Here is a 15,482-nt window from a genome sequence, read left to right as displayed (position 1 = left end):
CCCTTCCCATCTCCGGGGCCAGGCTTAAAACCCCTGGGCTATTTGTGTAGAAATGCTGTCAAACTCCTCAGATATACATGGGTTTGTTCTCAAGCTGTACTATTTACTCATTTTTAAAAAGTGCAGTCTTTGCTTTCTGGAGAAATGTCATTCAGCTAACATTTGGAAGGACAAGAACCTGCCTGGAGTAGGGCTGCTCCTGGTGGCAGGGCTGTTACTCACCCAGCTCCACCCAGGTGACTCTTGCACCCCAGTAACCACTGGGTTTAGTTACTGCTCTAATTATAAAAAAGCTTGAGTGTGGCATAATACACCTTGTTTGAGTCACCACCCTATGAAAGGGATTTTTAAAAATCCTTTGTAGAACTACGCTTTAGATGTTGTGGTTGTTCCCAGCAGGGAAATCCCTGGGCACTGCATGTAGGTCTGTGTGAAACATGGTGGCCTGGACATCAGTAGCAATGAAAAACCTCATAGCACTTTGAAAACAAGTATCAGTTTGGGTTCTAAGCTGCCATTATTGTTTTCTGAAGTTTATTGTGTGTTAGGAGAAAGGCACTAAGTCTGCACAGGGCCAGGGGGCTGCTCCTGACCCATTGCTGGGGAGAAGGGGTGCTGCCATGAAACCATGCAGTCCAGCTCAGAAATAATTAAGGATTTCTACCTCCTGCTCCACTGACACTCAGCAGGAAAATGAGAAAGGGAGGACAGAGAAATACATTCCAGTTTATCGTGTGTTTGTAACACAGGCTTTTGGCTCTATGATGGTTTGGGAATTAACAAAAGATTTGTGTGCTGAGGTTCAACTCAACACCTTGTAGCTGCTCTCAGTCTGAGAATCAAGAGCAGGTTAATGTATTCCAAAGTTCCTGTGTTTTGGTTCTCATGGTTTCACCTTCTGTTCCAGGTGTTACTTGGAAGATGGAGCTTCCAAAGGTGCCTGGCTCAACCGTTCCAGCATTATCTTTGCTGGGGGTGACAAGTGGTCTGTGGATCCTCGGGTGTCCATCGCCACAGCAAACAGGAGGGAGTACAGCCTGCAGATCCAGGACGTGGATGTGACAGATGATGGCCCATACACCTGTTCTGTGCAGACTCAGCACACCCCCAGGACCATGCAGGTGCACTTAACTGTACAAGGTAGGTGCTTGAACCCATTGCATTATCCCAGATGTGTCAGAAAAATCCAGGTGTGTGGGTGGGGGATGTCAGCTCAGCTCCTTGTCAAGTTTTTTTTTCCTTGGGCGTGTGTAGCCACAGACTCCAAGCCACTGACTCTGAGCTTCTGCAAGATCATTAGCCCAGAAGAATCTCCACAACCATTTTCTTCCAGCCCACAAGCTGTTTCTTCCTTTCTCACAGAAAGCTCCCAGTACTATTAGCCAGAACAATTTCTCCATGATACAGTTTTCTGGTTTAAGTGCTGCAGAGCCACAGAGTCAAGTTTACACACATGGAGGTGATATTTATTCTGTTGTTCCAGGGTGAACAATTCCTAGTTTAGGTTATCTCCATAGTGGTTAATGCCCTTGTGCAAGGGGCTAAAAAAAAAAAAAAAGTTGGTAATTAATTGCACATATAAGACATATAAACAGGAGCTTAAAATTAATTAGGCTAACTACAAGTATACAGAGAATTAAGGCAATAGTTAAAAATATGCACAATTATTAAGCAACTGCATTTATATCTGCAGAAATGCAAAGCGTAACCTAAGGCTTTAACTTATTAGTCTTTGGTGTAATCATCATTAACATTTTCTTTTGCATTTTTGTGAGTACTAAAGCAGTGGATGTAAACCTGAAGAATTTAAATGGCAAACTTAATTCCTATGGCACACCACAATCCCTTACAAATTACCTGTGTGAAGCACTTCTCAAACTAATTATTCTTAACCACTGGACCTCTAGACCCCGATGGTTTGTAAGACTGTCAGACTGCTGCTTTGTGGGAGCAGAGTGTGTTTGGTGCATGAAGATCATGATTTTATTAGTACAGCCATTTCTACAGCCTCTGTAAGCCAGAAGCTTCCTCAGGGGGTGGTTGTGTGAAGTCCCATGAATGTCCTGTGTGCTGGGGGGCTTGTTCAGGGACTGCAGAAGGGTTTGTGTGCTGCTGGATTGGGAAGCTGGAGGGAAGTGACTGCATCAACCACGACTGCCATGGTATAGATACATAGATTCAGCTACTCCAGTATTATTTCAGTTTCCTTTCGTGTAGGAAGCAAAGCCCAGCTCTGTGAAGCACAGGCAGAACAAATGAGCCATTTCCAAGATAAACTGGGAAAAAAAAAAAAAAAAAAAATCACTACCCCTGAGTTTTTCCAGTCTAGTTCTCTTGGCATTTAGCGTGACAGGGAAGCTGCTGAGCTCCCTGGAGAGAAGGGTCCTGTGTCCACAGGAGGATGCTGCATCCCCCTGGTGATGACTGAGCATTTCTGTCCATGCAGCTATTATTATAGATATTAATAATTACCAGGCATGCAGGGGGGTCAGGCAGGTCAGATATCAGTCTCCCATGGTTCATCCCACTCAGGTGGGCTCCCACCTTGGTCAGCATTGGGTTTTGCAGGGTAATTCAGCACATCACTCCTCCCCTGTCATCACCTGCTGGTAGAGCCCTTCCTGCTGCAGGGGCAGCACAAGAACAGTTTATGGAAGCAATTTTATGTTTCCTTTTAGTTGTGATCATGACTTTGCATTTCAGGGTTAGAAACAACAACTGCTACTGGGGAGAAAGGAAATGAAGGGAAGAGTGGTTTTTTTGCCAAAGTAAAATCATTCCAACAAAGGGATGGGTTTCCCTTTACATCATGAATAAATGATGATCAGCAGACCTAGAGCAGCACAGGAAAAAAACAGAAGGAAAAGGCAATTTGGAAAGAAAGTCTTGGCCCTTTCCCATTCCCCTGCCCTGCTGGCTGTGCTCTGTGGAGGGAGACTCAGACCCATTAAATGAGTGGAGGCTGATGGTGAGCTCCAGTTGAAAAGCTGTGTAAATGTGTAAATCCAGCTCTTGTGGTGTGTGCATGAGCTCCTTCTGCACACACACAGCCAGCTGTCATCCTGAATATCCTCTTCTGCTGTTTGGGCTGAGGGCTTGTGTTTCAGAGAATAAATACATTATACTATGACAGGGATGCCTCACTTTCCATGAGTAAAGCACAGAGAAGTGAAGAGGCTGGACACCTCTGCCAGCCTCCCTGGCTCAGCCAGTACCTGGCCACTGCTTGTCCTTGGCAGTTCCCATGGTACACTCCATAAATCCATCCTTATCTATTTTTTTGGCTCTTTCCAACAATATCCCAAAATGCAGTTTAAGCAACATGGCAGGACATGCTGTATGAATGAAACCCCATTGTGTTCTGGTGAATTCCCAGCACTAACCTTGGCTGAGGGGGAGCAGCAGCCTCTCCATCCCAGGGGGATGCAGTGGGAGCTGCTGGGGCCAGGGGGGTGACTGCAGTCAGACTCAGGTCAAAGCTGAGCTTCAGTCTCCCCCATCCCTGCCCAAACCCCTCACAAGAACACCAAGGCACTTTTAGGGTGTTACTTACTATGCAGCAAAAACCTTTTGTACCAAGAAAATTAATCACAGAACTGTGGAATGATTTGGGTTGGAAAGAGACCTTCAGGATCATTCATTAAAATAATTCATAAAGAAGGAAAAAGCCCGACATGTCTTAAGCCCACATTTACATCAGTGAAAGAAAAGTCACATGAAAGAGAGGATGATAATCCAGTTAACTTTATTTCAGTGACCTTATTAAAAGGAAGTAAGAACTATGGATTAATTAAAGATTTGGAAAGTAGGAGTTAATAACTGACTCAGTCTACCTCAGTGCCAGATGCTTGACCTGCAAAGTCCTGAACTGCAGAGGATTTAAACACCAGATGTTTGTCCCAGTGAAGTAACAAAACCCAGTACCTCTGCGCACGCCGAACTGCTCACAGGTTTTCCAGCCAAAGGTTGCAATTTCTGCCATTTCTAATTGACATCGATTCTGTCAAAGTTTAAACTGCATCCTCCCAGCTGTGTTTCCTTTTCGATTTACAAAAACAAGGAGGCGTGTTTGCCACTGTCCCTCAGAATCAACATTACTGCTGGCAGTGATGGGTCGGAGCCCAAAGTCTCCCTGTGAGTCAGGACACAGTCACGGGAAGGTCACCCAGGGACAGGGTGACAGGGACAGGGTCAGAGGGACAGGGTGACAGGGACAGGGTCACTCAGGTGCCTTCTCTGTGACCCCTGGGAGATAGGGGCCAGAGCAGGGTGTGCAAAAGGCTGCCAAGGGAGAGCTGCCAGGCTGAGGGAGGAATAAGGCTGTGTCTGAGCAAGCCTGGTCTGGTTAATGTGCTGAAGGGAGAGCTTGGGGAGAGTTATATGTTTATTAATTAACCAGGTTGGTTTGGATTGGAGGGACCTTAAAGCTCCTGCAGTGCCCCCCCTGCCATGGTCAGGGACACCTCCCCCAGCCCAGGGGGCTCCAAGCCCCATCCAACCTTCAACACTGCCAGGGATGGGGCAGCCACAGCTTCTGGGGGCAACCTGGGCACCCAGGGGCTCAGCACCCTCACAGCACAGAATTTCTTGTGAATATCCGATTTTTACGGACTTAAGAAAAAGATACCAAGCACAGCAGCTAAGGATGAGCAGTGTTAGAGGCCAAGGCAAGTACAAGTGAGCCAGAGGTGTGTTTTCAGGAGCGGTGAGGGGAAGGGCTGGGGGTGAGGTGTGTGTCCGTGCTGTGCCTGAGGGGCTGAGGGACCTGACGACAGGATCCCCTTCACCAGGAGGAGCCTGGCCGGGCTCCGGGTGGCAGCAGGGCCGGGATGGGCGGCCACAGCCTGGGCTCAGGGATGGTTTTTCAGGGCTGTATTTTGCTCTGTGTGATGGATGTCCATGGATGCAACTCGGAGGTGTCAGTAGTCGGTGTCATTCCCCTGTCCCGCCATGCTCCCCCCTACCTCTGCTTCACCCTCTGCCCGCCCCCAGCAGCCTGGTTCCTGCTGTGTCAGAGCTCCTGTCAGTCCTGACCCCAGGGGATGGGTGGCACAAACCCTGTCTGACATTGTTTCCCTGACATCTTCGTTTCTGTCCCAGCCTGGGGGTGTCTGGGCCTCCCCTGGAACCCTCTGGGGCCTGCAGGCCGCAGCTCCCCCAGGCCTGGCAGGGCCTGCATGGAAACCACTCCCTTATCTGTGTAAATGCCTCTTAGAGACCCCCTCAGAAACCACAACCTGTATTTTTTGATTTAAACACGGATAATATTTCCAAAGTAATACTCAAGGCCCTTTTTCTGCTTAATAAACCTCCTTAATGTCCCCTAAATATTAATGTATTGATTTAGTCTCTGCAATGTTTGCAAAGTCTAATTTGTTTCCTCAATCAGGCCAAGAGGGACTTGCATTTGGAGCTAACGAGATAAGTCTCACCCAAATTTATTTAAAGTGGGGCAAGATAAATATGCAAAAGACTTCTAAAATCATATAACAACTGCTTCCCAGCTAAAACTGATGATCCATTACTCTTTTAAAGAGCCAGCTCTCAAGCAGGTTGTCAGTTTTCATTACAAAATTAACTCGCTGGTGCCAGCCACTGTCTTGTCCCTGCTCAGCAGCAGCAGCAAAAGGATTGATCAGAATGGTTCTGGAAGTGGAGGTGTCTGTGGGATGCTGGTTCCATGGCAGAGACCCCCAGCCCAGCCACCCACCCAGCTCATACCCTTCTTGGGCTTGCAGTTACCATGGGCTGAGTCCAGGGTCAGTAGTGCATCATTAATGACCTACTAGAAAGTTTTCTGCAGGATTTGGGTTTGTGTTTTGTTTTTTTTTTTAATCCATTCATCAGATTCCTCCCACATCTGTTCCGCTCCTAGCATTCATATGAGCTGCAGGGGCTCTCTCGCTCTAAAATATGTCTGAATGGCTCTTCCCCTTCTTTAAAAGGCTTAAATCATGGAAATGTTTGCGTTAGCAGGTGATCTCATTTACAAGGATGTAAATCAGGACCATTTTCTCTGAAGCAGAACAGGGCTGTACTGCTCTGAACCTCTCACTCCTGCAGTGCTGGAGCTGCTTCTCAGCCGTGGCTGGAAGGGAATTGCCATTAGAAGCCTGAAATTTCCATCCTCTGAAATCTGCAGGCAAAGGACAATCTGCACAAAATAATCATTTGCTCTCTGGTCCGAGGTACATGAGCTCTGTTACATTTGAATTAAGTTGAATGAGTTGTTTCATGACCTGTTAAAGTCTTGCAAAAGGTGTGTCCAGCAGAGCCCACGGTGGCTTTTGGCAACCCCTTGCAGCAACACCAGAAGCAGAAAGAGGAAAAAAATAAAGGCCAGAGCAAAAAAAACCCCAACAATTTAGGTTAAAGAAGGCAATTTAGGTAAGCTAAGGCAAATGGCAAAAAGGGTAGATTGATAAAAGTCTGAGCTTTGTGTTTGTTAGGTACTTTTCCTCTCTCTGCCCACCCTGTGTGGTGGGTTCCTTCTGGTTCTGGCTGGTTTTAAGGCAAATTCAGATCAAATCTGTTACTCTGTTGAATAGGCTGCACCCACCAAACTCCAAACTGGCAAAAATCCTGAGAGTTTCACTGGAGAGCCAACACTTGTGCAGAAGAGGAGAACTGGAATGGTTTGTTCCATTGCAGTAGCTCAGAAGCACAATTGTCCTCTGAAAATGGAGTGCAGCACTGCAGAGATTTTAATTACAATTACTTTACCCAACTGCAGTTCCATTGGAACAGATCCTCCAGAATGTTATTTTGTAATGGTGATGAATGGCAGGAGTATTGTTGTAAAGACACAGAACTTGGCTTATAACTCTTTCAGGGGGTTGGTTAAATATATGTACGTGTTCTTCTGACTGCCCTTACCAGGGGCTCTGTTCCTCCCTCTCTGAACGCCTCTTCCTCGGCCTATGGTTGCAAAATGCAGTTGGGCTGGCTTGGGAAAGCTGTCAGATAGTAATTATTTTGCTGTTCCTTGCCACTGTTTCCACATGGCAAGTGTTTTTGGAACTCTGTGCCCTGAGTAAGCCGTGTGCTGTTTGTGTGCTGAGCTTTCTGCTGCCTGTCACAGATCACTGTGATTACTGTGATTTATCTGATTTCTTCTTTCACTGGATTTCCAGTTATTTCAACTTCTGTACTGTTACACTGTCAGTTGTCAGGAGGAAAAAAAAAAACCTGTCCTGTGTTTAAAAGCCTAATTTTTGCTTGGAGTGATGTTAACAGAGACAGCTGAATAGCCTTGGAGGGCCTTGTAGAGCCATCTCTGCAACTCTTACTCAGTGTCCTCTTTTTCATCACCCAGATCCAAAAGGCAATGTGAAAATTCCCCACCTGATGCAGGGCAGATCTGGAACATGCTGGATTCACCTTGCAAAAAGAGTTTTGATCTAAATGTTTAGTGAAGTCTTGCTCAGGAGGTGTGAAACCATTGATTATCCTCAGATGAATTCCTAAGAGTTTTGGAAATCCTTATCTCGATCCTCTTAAGACTGAGGAAAAAACATGCTATTTTAGGGTCAAAGTTCTGGCACATGACATTTTTTAGTGAATTCTTCCTCACAAGACTCTAACTACAGCATGCCATGGCAGGGTTTCTGTTTGTTGTAACCAGTGAGAAAATGGATCTGTATGTGAAAGGTGTTTCTGTAAAACCAGACTGGACAGAGAGTGAGGAATGAACCCGAGAGCCACGTGAGAGGTTCCTCAGTGGCAGGGCTGTGTCCTGTCACCACAGGAGAGAAGCTGCACAGGCTGTGTCTCCACGGGAAGGGCTCAGGTCAGCATCTTGCTTTTTAGCCTCGTTAAACCTAATAACATCTGACACACTAAATATCCCAGCTGAAATGCTATAATCTGATAAAAACCTTTTGTCAACTCCAGTTAATGTTTAAAAAGCGAGACCAATGGAAACAGAGCTGAATTTCCAGGTTCCCCAAGGGGTAGGACTCTCCCTGCAGCATCCCTGCTCCAGGAGCAGCTCCCTCTGCCCTTCCAGAATCAAGCATTTATTTAAAGTAATAAATATCTTCTTCAAGGCTCCAGGGTGCCAACAGGAAATAATTTCACTGTCTGTACAATTAGATGGCCCCACAAATGCATTGCAATTGGTTCTGTGGGAATTCTGCTGCCTGACTTTGAACATAAATGTCTGGTAATTCAAAATTCCCTTTCAGGGCAACTCTATTAGGCATTAGGGTAATTTCTGAGTAGAAAAAAAAAAAAAAAAAGACAGACAAACCCTTCACAGTTTTCTTAAAACTAGAGAGAAGAGCATCATGGAAGCATCAGGAGAGAAGCAGTTCTGGTTTTTGTTGTGCTGTGTGACATGACCTTGCTTGGTTAACAGCAAAGCTTTGAGAATTGCCCATTCCTTTGCTGCAGTAATGAAATTCCAGCTGCCTTTTAACTCCTCACCTGGCTATCTTGAAGGTTAAGTAACTGTAATTATAAACACTGGAAATACTGTTCCAAGTACCAGTGCAGGCAATTATATTAATATAGTAAAAATAACTCCTATCTATTCAAAGTAATTGATGCAGTTCACCTTTTGAAAATATGAAAAGAATTGTTTTGTAGTTTTATTGAAATGGGAAGTGGAATTATGAGGATGTCCTGCAATCTGGGAGTGAGACAGCCTGACTTCTCTTCTGGTTTTGCTCCTGCATCTTGGTCCAGCTGCTGTGACCTGTTTTCCTCTGGGGATCATACTCATCCTCACCTGCCTGGGAAGGATAATGGCACTTGGAAAATGCAGAAGCTGGGAGTAGCTTGTGCTGTGGAAACACTGCTAACCCAAACTGGGTTGTGTTGAAATGGTTCTCAGAGAGGAGTGGAGGATTCCTAGAGAAGCAAAGCAGTTCTGCTCCATGTTAGATGTCATTAGAAATACTTGCTGACAGGTAATGCAAAAGGTTTTCTATAATTTTAACAGACAGATGATGAGCAATTGTAAATGAAATAAAAAGCATTTTATGAGCACAAGCAAGATGGAGGGGACATACTCCTGGTTACTGTCCTAAGTGTGCAGTTCCATTTACAGTGTGACCTTTGTCACTCAGCACCTCCCAGGATGAAGAAGCATAAAGAGTGGTGATTGAAGAGCTAAAGAGGAAAGAGAATGAAGTAAAATGAAATGAGGAGGAAAATGCAAATAGCATTCCCCACATGTCTTTCTGCCAGTAAGAAATGGCTAAGTGTAGTAATGGAACATAAAATATCATTAACGCAGAGCAGCTCCTTCTTCTTGGTTTTGTTTTAGATACTCTGCTATTCATTTTTCTGTGTCAGCCTCTTCCCACACATTTTTTCTTTGAAGAAGCCTCAGCTGTAGGAGTGAAACTAGGCCAAGCAGCAGCAGAAATGGAGTTGGAGTTGTGAGCAGCGATGAGCAGTGCTCTTTGGAGGACTTTGATAGAAGAGTTGCAGTGAACCGAGCCGTGCTGCATTCCCATGTGCAATGCTGGAGGAGCTGACAGCAGGAGAATTCAGTTTTGCTTTTATTTCCTTCCATGACACATTCAGCTTTCAGCCTGCATTTCCCACTGCTGCTGGGCTGCCAGGAGTAGGCAGCTCTGAAGAAATGGTGAAGGAAGCTTGTGTACCTGCTTTTAAATTAACCATGTCCTTGCGAGCTGGCACTGGCACCCAGGACAGTGCAAAGGGCTGTGATTTATCTCCCCTGCAGCTCGCTCTGCTCTGCTCCAGTGAGAGCTGGTGCCTGGCCCCTGAGCGTGCCCAGCTCTTCACAAAGCTGACCAAATTATCCAGAGGCAGGGATATTCTGCCTCCAGTGTCCAGGCCATTAATAAAAATCCATAAGCAGGAAGGGATGGAAAGATCTCATGAGGAAAGCCAGATGAAAGAGGGAAATAAGTGCACAGCCCTGCAGCACTTTGACAACCAGAGGCTCCATCAGAGAGACAGAATATTGGGTGTGAGAGGAGGAGAGCCCTGTGCCTCCAGAGCAGCCAGAGGCACTGGGAAACATTCCCAGCATTTGCCTGGAAACACACAGTACTAAATGGTGGGACCTTCTTTCCATTCCCCCAGAGGCACCATCTCTAGGTATCAGCAAGGGGTTCAGTGCTGGAATAAATCCAAGTCCTCACTCCTCTCCTCCTTGTAACGAGTGATTCCCGCTCAGAGCGAGGCCCATTGCAGTGACAGTAATGGCCCCTGCTGCCAATTGCTCACAGAGAGGACAGCCTCTTGCCAAGGATTTACTGTGTCTGGGTATGTCTTCTGCTGAGACTTCATCTGCCCTGCTTAGCTGATGAACTGAAGGGAAAAACAAGGGTTGTGCTTTAGCTCTTTAAATCCCCCCCTCCCGTGCACAGAGGTGTGATTCTTCCCTTTGAGCTTCCTGGATGCTATCTCCTGAGTTTATGTGCTGGGCACTGGCAGAAGAGAAATATTTTGTTCTGTGAGTTGTGCTGGATTCGTGGTTATGGGAGAATTACCAGGAATGAAGAAGCACGGGGAAGGATTTATTAAAGCATCTCCTCTCATATACTGTCTTCTTTCCGGAATCCTCTACAGCTTAATTTTGATTTTATAGCTTAGGAGGGGGTAAGAGAGGATGATGACAATATCTGGTATGCACAAGCAGTAAAATCCACCGGTTGGAAAGAGCAAAATTAAATGCAGTTTTTTTAAAAAGAACTTGCAGAGCTAATTCAGGAAATATTCTGGAAAGGGTTTAAAGCAAGGGGAAAGTGAAGTGGCAGATTCAGACTGTAATAGTGAATTGTAAGAAACTTGAAAGAAAGCTTTAAAGGATGTGGATTAAATGTTTCCTGCCTGGAAAATCTCCATTTGAAAAAAATTGAGCTTTGATTGTGCAGCTTTCATAAAGATGTAAAGGGAACTGTTTCAGCTGTTACATCTGAAAAGCCTGTAGGACAGGGAGTGCAGAGGTGCCCGAACCCGAGGCACTGGCAGGGGCTGGGGGGAGCAGGGAAGCTGCTCTTCCCCCTTTTGTCATTAAACACCATCACACTGAGGTTTTATCTCTCAGACTTTGGTTTTGGGAATTGGGCTGTCAGAAGAGGGCTGCCCCTTGGCAGTGGTTGTGGGGAGAGGATTCCAGCCTCTTCCCCAGCCCTCCCCAAGGGGTGTCCTACAGCAGCTGATCTGAGCAGCAGCTGCAGGACCAGGGAATTGCTGCAGGGCAGTGCCCCAGGGTTGGGACAGTGTGTGGATGGCATGGGAGCCCTTAGCTGTAGGACAGGGACCAGAATATCCCATTTCTAGTGGCTCACCTGGTGTCATTGAGGAGCTGCAATTTCCATCTGGGAATTGCCCAGGCATGGTACGTGAAGCAGTAGTTGCCACATCACTAACAGGTTGTTTAGAGCACTTTGGTGGTGACTGAACGTGTGAGTTAATTTGAAATCCCGTGAAGGAAAGAACAGACCAAAAGTATTTCTAATGGATAACTAAGTATTAATATCTGTTAATACTTTGATGACATTACATCCCACCCAGGAGGCATGAGCACCCAAAAGTGACAAAGTGGGTCTTGCTGGTCAGGAGTCAGTGGTCTTCAATCAGCAGATGGATCAGGGGTTAATTACAGCACCAGACATAATCAGCTAGCCCTGGCTTTGTGAGTAAAACTGAAAAAAGAAGTCAAGTTGCTTCTCGTGTTGCTGGCAATGCTTCAAGCAGCTCCTGGAGCTGTCCTAGAACTATGCTTCTCTCTTCACTTTTAGAAAAAAATAATATTTATGGCATAGGGAAATCTAAATTATCCTTCTCCAACCTAATTGATAATTACAGCGATGATTCAGATTTTTAGGATAGATTAACAAAGAAAGTGTTTTTGGGTTTCCAGCCAGGAGATGTGGTTATGTTGAAGGTCAGTATGTCTAAGTCTTCATCCAGTGCAAGGTATTGAGTCCAGTCTACAAAGACATAAACCATGTCAGGTGAGGAACTGAGGGAATGAATTGCAGAAGAACAGCTCAAGCATCCCCAGCACAGCTGCAGACTCACAGGGTAAACTAAATTAGAGCAGTGTTTGGAGCAAACAGTAAATCGAAGCCCTCTTTCAGGCAATTAGGAAAATCAGAGCATCCTTTGAAGCAAACAGGCAGGAAGATGCTGTTCTTGTGCTCATTTTCCAAATGCTTAATTTTACAGCATTCTTGCACGTCTTACACACAGTTCAGGGCAGCAGAGCTGGGTGTCTGGCATGGCAGTGACTTTCCTGAGCTGGTGGGGTTGGGGTTTTTTTCCATGAGCTGTTATTCATCCAGTTACACAAGTGTGTTTTCAGCAACAGGAGTGATGAGTGGGAACTGTTCAATAACCCCCACATGTGGGTCAGTTACAGCTGCAGACTTTGGGATCCCTTTGGGATTCCCAGCAGGCAGCCAGGGAGGAGTGCTGGTGACCAGTGGAAATCACCATGGGGACTGGGAGAAGCTGCCAGCCAGGGATAGATGGGGGAAAGGCAGGAGGAGAAAACCATGGGATTCATCCAGACCCAAAGCAGTGTCTTAAGTTGCTGTTATGCTTCTGTGGCACTTCCATTTAAAATACCCTGCAAAATGTGTTTGGTTACAAAGCAAAAATTCAGAGTTTCTTTTTTTCCTTGAGTCATGGTTGATGTGTTTGCCCCTCCTTACTTTGGTAGAATATTCTGATTCTTAAAGGGTTTGTCTTCACAGCTGTCTTTTCACCAGATAGTGCTCAGCATTTGAATTACCCCTCAGGAGCAGCTGAGGGCCCTGGGGGTGTTGGTCCTGGATCAGAGGATGCTGAGGGGAGAGCTTCTGGCTCTCTGCAACCCCCTGAGAGGAGGTTGGAGCCAGGGGGGGTCGGGCTCTGCTCCCAAGGAACAAGGGATGGGACAAGAGGAGCTTTTGGCACAACTCAAGTTGTGCCAGGGGAGGTTTAGGTTGGAGCTGGGGAACAATTTCTCCCTGGGAAGGGTTGTCAGGGCCTGGCCCAGGCTGCCCAGGGCAGGGCTGGAGTCCCCATCATCCCTGGAGGGGTTTCAGAGCCCTGGGGATGTGGGGATGAGGGACATGGGGCAGCTTTGGCACTGCTGGGGGAAGGGTTGGACTCAGTGATCCCCAAGCTCTTTCCCAACCCAAATGGTTCCATGGTTTTGTGACTTTATCTTACTTCAGCCCAGTGTGACTAAGAGCTGTGTTGCTGCCTTTACAGAACCAGTCATGGAACACAAACTGTTCATTTAGAGGAGCAAATCTGTCACAGGAACGTTGTGCAGAGCTTCCTTAAAGGAGTCACAGAATGTGTGGCTGGGGGGCTGAAATTCCTGGGGCTGTGTTTCTTGCATATTGTAATTTGCAGAGCTGTAACAAGGGTGATAAATGGTGCAAGATCTTTTGCACCATACAAGAAAACTGTAGCAAAATGAAAACCATATAGCACTGATTGTTAATACAGTCCTATAATGTGACTCTGACTTCTATTATACCTACTTATCACAGATCTTTTATCCTTAGCTATTCAGATAAAAGCTTAGGATTTTTGCAAACAGAATAGCTGAGCCCCATGGGTACATTTTGAAAACTGTGCTCAAGGAGATGCGTATACAAAATCTGTTAATTTACTGTATTTTCTAGCATTCCTTTTTTTCTGTCTGATGTTTTGAACATTCATCCCTTCGGGTTAATATGTTCATTTAAAAGGAAAAAGTTAAACAAAAATCTCACAAGAGAGATGTGAACTTGAATGTTGAGTGCCCAGATTTACATGGATAAAAAGGCCCTTTGGGAGCTGGATCAAACAAGAGCACTCAAAAGCCTGTGATTTTTAAACCTGCCTAAAGGCCAACTTTGCTGCAAACATTACTGTGAGACAAAACAAATAGTTAATTTTTTGCTTGCTTGTAAGGCTTTGTGATAGTAAGAGCTAAAGTACAGGACTCTAAGCTGGTTGTATATTGTCCTCAGCAGATTACTCGTTTTGTTGTCCTCAGGATTCAGAAATGTTCTTATTCTATTTAGGCTGAAAGTTTAATCATCCCCACTTTGAATTTAAAATATGACATTATTTCCCTTTCTATCATCCGGGAGAGAAAACTGGAAAATTTCCTTAATAGTTGGCAGATTTGCTTTCTTATGTAAAATAGATCTTTGGCAGAAAACTTATAATTAACTCAACAGTTCCATTATGCAATAAAAAGGTTTGTTTTATAGGAAAAAATCTTTCTGTTTGAAAGACTTCAAAGGGAAGATGTTTTCAGAGTGAATTGCATGTAATTAGCACACTCAAATATTTTGCCCATATTGATCCCAGACCCAGCCTGGGTGCTAACAGCCTCTCACCTGGTGATGCCCCAGGCTCATTGCCCTCAGTCTGTGTCCCTTTGCAGGTGACAAGGTCTCAGCAAGTTAAACTGCTTTCTGCAGAGCCCCTTCTCCATCACTCCCGTGCAAAGATAGCATGAAATAGTGTTTGCTGTTGCTCCTGCCTCTGGGGTGCCTGCTGCTGGTCAGGATGCTGAGCTGAAGGTGTCCAGCTGAACCAGTCTGTTCCAGTAAGACAGTTTTTAAATATGAGGCCAGAGAAGTCTTGTCCTGAACAGCTCGTGCCCCTTGCTGTGAAACAGGCTGAACAGAATGGAGGGATAGTGCCAGTCTGTAAATATTAATCATGACTCCTTAGCAGAGGTCATAGGGCACCTATTGCAGTGTGAGCAGTGTGGCTCTTCAGTGCCAGTCAGCTGCAGAACACCCCCAGTCCCAGCTCAGCATCCATTGCTCTCTGCTTCAGGTGCTGCTGCAGTTTCCTTCCTGACACTGTGTTGAACTCAGCCCTTGGAAGGTGCTGATTTGCTTCTTCTCCACTGTGGCCTCTCCCCAGGAATGGCAGAGACCTCAGATTTTGGTTATTTCTACCATCAGGCATCCCCAGGGTATAGAAGCTTGGTTTAAAATAAAAATGACTCCACGTGGTGGATATCTTGTGTCTAACAAGCTTTCCTACAGAAGCCACCTCTGTAGCTTAAATGATGTTAAGAAATGGGAAGTCTGTCCCTGGGACACTGCAGGGAATGTTTTAATAGTGCTGGTGAACAAAACACAGGTGGGTCTGCTGGCCCAGACTGGGGAGATGGAAAAGCAGGAATTAAGTTTGAGGTTGACACAATAAGGTGAAGCCAGGAAGGTTTCACTGTAGGCACTGGGTCCTTTTTGTCAAAAAGAATGTGGTTTTTACAGCAGTTTCTGAAGTTGTGCTCCCGTTGCAGTCAGTGCTGAGATTGAAAAGCCAGGGCCTGAACAGCATCATCACTTATCACACCATGCAGCCCCAGGGGCCATCAGGGATACAGACCCTAAAATGTCCCACAGGAACAGATAATCAGAGTCACTCTTCAGGCACCAGCATTTCCTGCCTTCAGCTTTTCAGTTGTCCTTTTCTAGGTGGCATTTATTGGAGCTGGACAGGATTCTGTACCCTGGAAGAGAAACCAGGGGCTGGGTTAGATTGAA

General features: G+C 45.8%; 1 protein-coding gene across 1 annotated transcript in view; it reads left to right on the top strand.

Annotated features, from left to right (window-relative positions):
• Positions 1-15,482, top strand: part of NEGR1 (neuronal growth regulator 1) — a 169,595-nt gene that overhangs the window by 74,435 nt on the left and 79,678 nt on the right. Inside the window, exon 2 of the mRNA XM_030455185.1 lies at positions 908-1,140. Coding sequence (XP_030311045.1) covers positions 908-1,140 — 233 coding nt within the window. The remainder of the gene's footprint in view (positions 1-907; positions 1,141-15,482) is intronic.

This window comes from Calypte anna, chromosome 8 (genome assembly GCF_003957555.1).
Source record: "Calypte anna isolate BGI_N300 chromosome 8, bCalAnn1_v1.p, whole genome shotgun sequence".
NCBI lineage: Eukaryota > Metazoa > Chordata > Aves > Apodiformes > Trochilidae > Calypte > Calypte anna.
The sequence above is the reverse complement of the archived record's forward strand: the minus strand, read 5'-3'. Positions and strand labels throughout refer to the sequence as shown.